Source organism: Alosa alosa, chromosome 9 (assembly GCF_017589495.1).
Source record: "Alosa alosa isolate M-15738 ecotype Scorff River chromosome 9, AALO_Geno_1.1, whole genome shotgun sequence".
In the NCBI taxonomy this organism is placed as follows: Eukaryota; Metazoa; Chordata; class Actinopteri; order Clupeiformes; family Clupeidae; genus Alosa; species Alosa alosa.
The window spans coordinates 30912815-30917814 of NC_063197.1; the positions used below are offsets into that span (position 1 = coordinate 30912815).

The following is a 5000-nucleotide window of genomic DNA, read 5'->3' on the forward strand; positions in this document are numbered from 1 at the left end:
TGGAGTGCAGATTATAGACTGCCTGAATCACCAACCTGTGTGACACACACACACACACACACACACACACTCACACACACTCACACACTCCAAATACGGCTGATCAAATCACACACATTCTCACTGGGTTCCCCTCTTCTTTCAGATATCAAAGTCAAAGAGCAATCCATGGAGAATCTCATGAGGTGAGTATCAGAGAGAGAGAGAGGGAGAGAGGCAGAGAGGGAGAGGGGGAGAGGGGGAGGGGCTCCCACACAGGCTGGTGTGTGTTTATGTTGGATGGTCCTCCACTATCCCAGCATCCTCTGTGGCGTCCAGAGAAACACATTTTATCAACTCAGCCACATAACCCTAGAGAGATGATTTGTGTAGCACATGTCAGCATGTTCATACACACACACACACAGATGATTTAACCTTATAGTAGCATATGTAATCATGGCAGCGTCACACACACACACACACACACACACACACCTTGTGGTGTACTCCATCATTTTTCCTCCTTCGTGAACAGGAGTAACCCACTAAACCCCCATCCTATAAACCTCCACACATACATCTTTAGTGTGTGTGTGCCTTGTTCCGTCTGGAGTGAGCCCCTAATTCCTCCCAGATTCCCGATGCCGGTCAGGTCACTGGCTTGCTGGGAGATGGGGTAAATACACACACTCTATGATTTTGGTCAGAGCGGAATGTTTGAGCGTTGACATGGAGGACGTGTAGAACGAGGGGGAGGGAACGTTTGGGGATCTGGAACTCTCTGCACCAGACACACACACACACACACACACACACACACACGGTTGTATTCCTCCCTGGCACCAGGGCCAGACGGGGCTCAGGTTTGGCTGTTTCACCGCGAGATCTGTGTGTGTGTTGGGGGTCTTGTACCCCCCAGATGCCCTGTGTTTCTGTGCCTGAATGTGATTACATCAGCACAGTGCTTGCTGATGTAATCACATTCCATTTGGCCCTTAACAACCCAACCCCCCATCTCTGAGCTCCACACCACTGCGTTATGTCAGTCATAACACAAACAGCGCGCGCACACACACACCCTTAAACCAGCAGGAAACGGTAAATGAGTGAATGTGTTTTCATCCCTGTTCTCCCATATTCAGCAGTGTGTGTGTGTGTGTTCTGTCCTTATCATAACGGAGGAGGGTGTTTTTTTCTTATAGTCCTCTATCACGACGGGGACATGATTTATTAACCTACCCACACACACACATACAGAGGGTGTTTTTTAGTCCTCTGCCCCTAATCCTTATCACGACGGGGACATGATTTATTAACCCCACACACACACACCTCTATCTGAGGGTAGGGAGTTTTTGTTGGATGGATAACAGGAAGTAGATGTAGTAGTAGGTGTGGTGGCTCCGCCCACAGCACTGGTCAGGGCCTCCTGAACACTCGCACTCCTGAACCCCCACACCCGACACACACACAACTGACTCTCCTCTCTGTAGATAGATAGATAAATAGATAGATAGATAGATAGATACTCTATTGATCCCCAAGGGGAAATTCAGGGTCTGTAAACACACCCACACACAACTAACTCCTCCTCTCCTCTCTGTAGGGGCAGAAAGGTGTATGATCCTCCTCGCTACATGACTGTCGCCCAGGCTGCAGGCCAGCTGCTCGAGATCATCCAGAACCGCCGCGAACGAGGGGATGATCTCGGTAAATACACACACACACTCTAAAGGATCTATGCAACGTGCTAATGTGCAACACATACACTTGCTACACTCACTTCTAGACGATCACCTGTGTGGCATGCTACACAGGCTAAACACACACACACACAAAAACATGCTACACACAGACACACTCGCAGATGATCACCTGTGCGGCACGCTAATGTCTCTGTGTGTGTGTGTGTGTGTCAGCGCTGACGGAGGAGACGGTGTGTGTTGGGCTCTCCCGCGTGGGCTCGGACGATCAGCTGATCCGGGCAGGCTCGCTGCGTGAGCTGGCGTCATGTGACCTGGGCGCTCCACTGCACTCCATGCTCGTCACGGGACACCTGCACCCGCTGGAGGTCGACATGCTCCGCCTCTTCTGCTCAGACACCAATGGGCTGCAGAGCCTGAAGATGACGGACAGCTCCACCTACATATCATAGCCACGCCAGGGGGAGGGGCCGGGAAGAGGAGGATGCTGGGATGGCATTGGGACGTGCCCGCCCTGAGAGAGGAAGGAGGAACCCGCTGCCGGAACGCAGAGTGTGTTGTGAAGACGTTTCTGAGATGTTTAGAGAGCGTTCTGTGAGCGGGGTTGCATGGACGTTGAGTGTTGTGAAGACGTTTCTGAGATGTTTAGAGAGTTCTGTGTGAGGGGTTGCATGGACGTTGAGTGTTGTGAAGACGTTTCTGAGATGTTTAGAGAGCGTTCTGTGAGCGGGGTTGCATGGACGTTGAGTGTTGTGAAGACGTTTCTGAGATGTTTAGAGAGCGTTCTATGAGCGGGGTTGCATGGACGTTGAGTGTTGTGAAGACGTTTCTGAGATGTTTAGAGAGCGTTCTGTGAGCGGGGTTGCATGGACGTTGAGTGTTGCGAGCTAACCAGAGTGCTGCAGACCTCCCTGGCTGTTATGAGGTCTCCAGAGGGGTCATTAGCTCCGGGTCGGCCTCATCACGCTCCTCTGGATGGGAAGGGGGTGTGTGCGTGCGAGTGAGTGCAGAGTGAGTGTGTGTGTGTGGGTGTGTCGTCCTGGAAATGCCTTTACTGCGAGACAGGAAACGAGGAGAGTATAGGGACACCACGCCACAGCCCTCAGCTTCTAACCACACACGGAAAAAAAAGTCAAAATATACCTGTAGGTGCATGTGTGTACACATTAAAGTGTCTCAAACCTTGTGTGTGTTTGTCTGTCTCTTTTTGTGTGTGTGTGCATGTGTGCGCGCATGAGTGCGGTCATCCAGTCCAACCCCTATCTCTCACATGGGTTTTGTATTGCTGCATATGTGAAAGAGAGAATAGAGCTTGTGTGTGTGACCTGTGACAGTTGAACACATCACACACCCACTTCACATCCGGAAAGAGCTGTTGATGAATAGAACACACATCTCAATAAAGGAGGAGACTTAATGGGTAAAGAAATTATGACTTTACTTCATCTCACTGAATCACTTCTCTCTCTCTCTCACACACACACACACACACACTCACACACACTCTCTCTCACACTCTCACACACACACAGGTCAATGAGGCTGGTGTCAAAAGAACATGATGAGACAGGATATTTGAATGTCGAGGTCCAGTGTCCACAGGCTGCGATCTCAGCTGGAGTCGACTGAAAGTCCTCAACACAAAACACACACATGCCCACGTCATGGGATGGGAGGAAGTGATGTCATCTCACAGGAGGAAACAATGTCATTATACAGATTGTCCATAATGTAATTGGAATCAAGGCACTTAAGAGCCCCAGAGTCAAAGACTGGCTCCTGTCTGCAGAGGAGCCACACTCTCTCTCTCTCTCTCTCTCACACACACACACACACACACACACACACACACACACACACACACACACACACACACACACACACACACACACACACACACACACACACACACACACACACACATTCCACCCTGATGCAACTTAGGGCAGAAAACACACTTCATACTGTCCTGCCTGACACACACACACACACTTTGATTACACACAGATCAAATAAACACTCCATTGGTACAACTACAAAATCAGACTAAAAATAAGAAAAACAGGAGGAAATCCCACTGTCAAGTGGGGGGGTTGGGGGTGGATGAGACCGAGAGGTCCATTCGGCGTTGGCAGGGGGCACAGGGCCGTGGTCCTGGGGGGGCCACAAGAGAAAGGCCAGATTGGGGGGGAGGGGGGTTGAGTGCGCCCCTGTCCCACACCCCCCCCCCCCCCCCACAGAGCAGCGGGGCTTTGGTCCCTTCACTCCCAGCAGGGAGCGAACACACACACACACACACGCGACCTTCATGTTTCCTCTACATGGCTGCGACGTCAATCTGAACGTAGAGCTGTCTCACGCCAGCCTGCAGAGCGCAAACACACACACAAACACAGGAAATTAATACTGGCACTCTAATACAAGCACCATTGCCACACTTGAATATCGTAAGAATTGCTGTGGAAGTGGAAGGTCTTACAAGATGCACTTGGTGTATGTGTGCATCTGAATATTTTCACCTTGATTCAAATGGGTTTCACTGTGTGAGAGTGAGTGTGTGTACCCTATGTGAAGACACCTGTGTGTGTGTGTGTGTGTGTGTGTGTGTGTGTGTGTGAGAGAGAGAGAGAGAGACCTGTGTGAAGATGTTGTGTGTCTGGCTCAGGATCCATCTTGCGTCGGCGTCGGGTGCCACTAGCAACTTGAGGGTTCCGATGTAGACGTCCGTACACAGCGTCCAGAAATGGGGCTCCTGCAGATTATACACACCCTGCAGCTGCTGCACCTACACACACACACACACACACACAGTTGTTAAGAGCTGTGCAGACATTAGTGTTCTCTTCATGAGATGGAGGTCAGAGCTCAGACACAGAATGTTAAATGTGCAAATACACAGACACACATACACATGACCACCCCTCCAGAACATAGCAGGTGTGTGCGTGTGTCTCACATGACCACCCCTCCAGAACATAGCAGGTGTGTGCGTGTGTCTCACCTGCTGGTAGCACTCTGGCGGTACCTGGTCCAGGGAGGGTGGTGTGTGTGTGTGTGTGTGTGTATCGTCTTACCTGTTGGCAGCACTCTGGCAGTACATGGTCCAGGGAGGGTGGTGGTGAAGTGTGTGTGTGTGTGTGTGTGTCTTACCCGCTGGTAGCACTCTGGCAGCACGTGGTCCAGGGAGGGGGGGGTGCGCTGCATGAGAATCCCGATGCAGTCCCTCAGCAGAGGCACCACACTGGAGAGGGGGTTAATGAAGTGTTTTATCACTAGTCATGTCAATACAGACCATCTGAATCTGAAATCACAGCA

General features: G+C 50.9%; 2 protein-coding genes across 2 annotated transcripts in view; one reads left to right on the top strand and one right to left on the bottom strand.

The window, feature by feature from the left end:
* dph5 (diphthamide biosynthesis 5) overlaps positions 1–2326 on the top strand; it is an 8340-nt gene extending 6014 nt beyond the window's left edge. Inside the window, exons 4-6 of the mRNA XM_048252914.1 lie at positions 146–185; positions 1589–1692; positions 1902–2326. Of these exons, the coding sequence (XP_048108871.1) occupies positions 146–185; positions 1589–1692; positions 1902–2137 (380 nt within the window). The 3' untranslated portion in view covers positions 2138–2326. The remainder of the gene's footprint in view (positions 1–145; positions 186–1588; positions 1693–1901) is intronic.
* Positions 2327–3102: 776 nt separating this feature from the next.
* slc30a7 (solute carrier family 30 member 7) overlaps positions 3103–5000 on the bottom strand; it is a 17221-nt gene continuing 15323 nt past the window's right edge. Inside the window, exons 9-11 of the mRNA XM_048252796.1 lie at positions 4836–4926; positions 4321–4470; positions 3103–4050 (exon numbers count right to left, since the gene is read on the bottom strand). Of these exons, the coding sequence (XP_048108753.1) occupies positions 4003–4050; positions 4321–4470; positions 4836–4926 (289 nt within the window). The 3' untranslated portion in view covers positions 3103–4002. The remainder of the gene's footprint in view (positions 4051–4320; positions 4471–4835; positions 4927–5000) is intronic.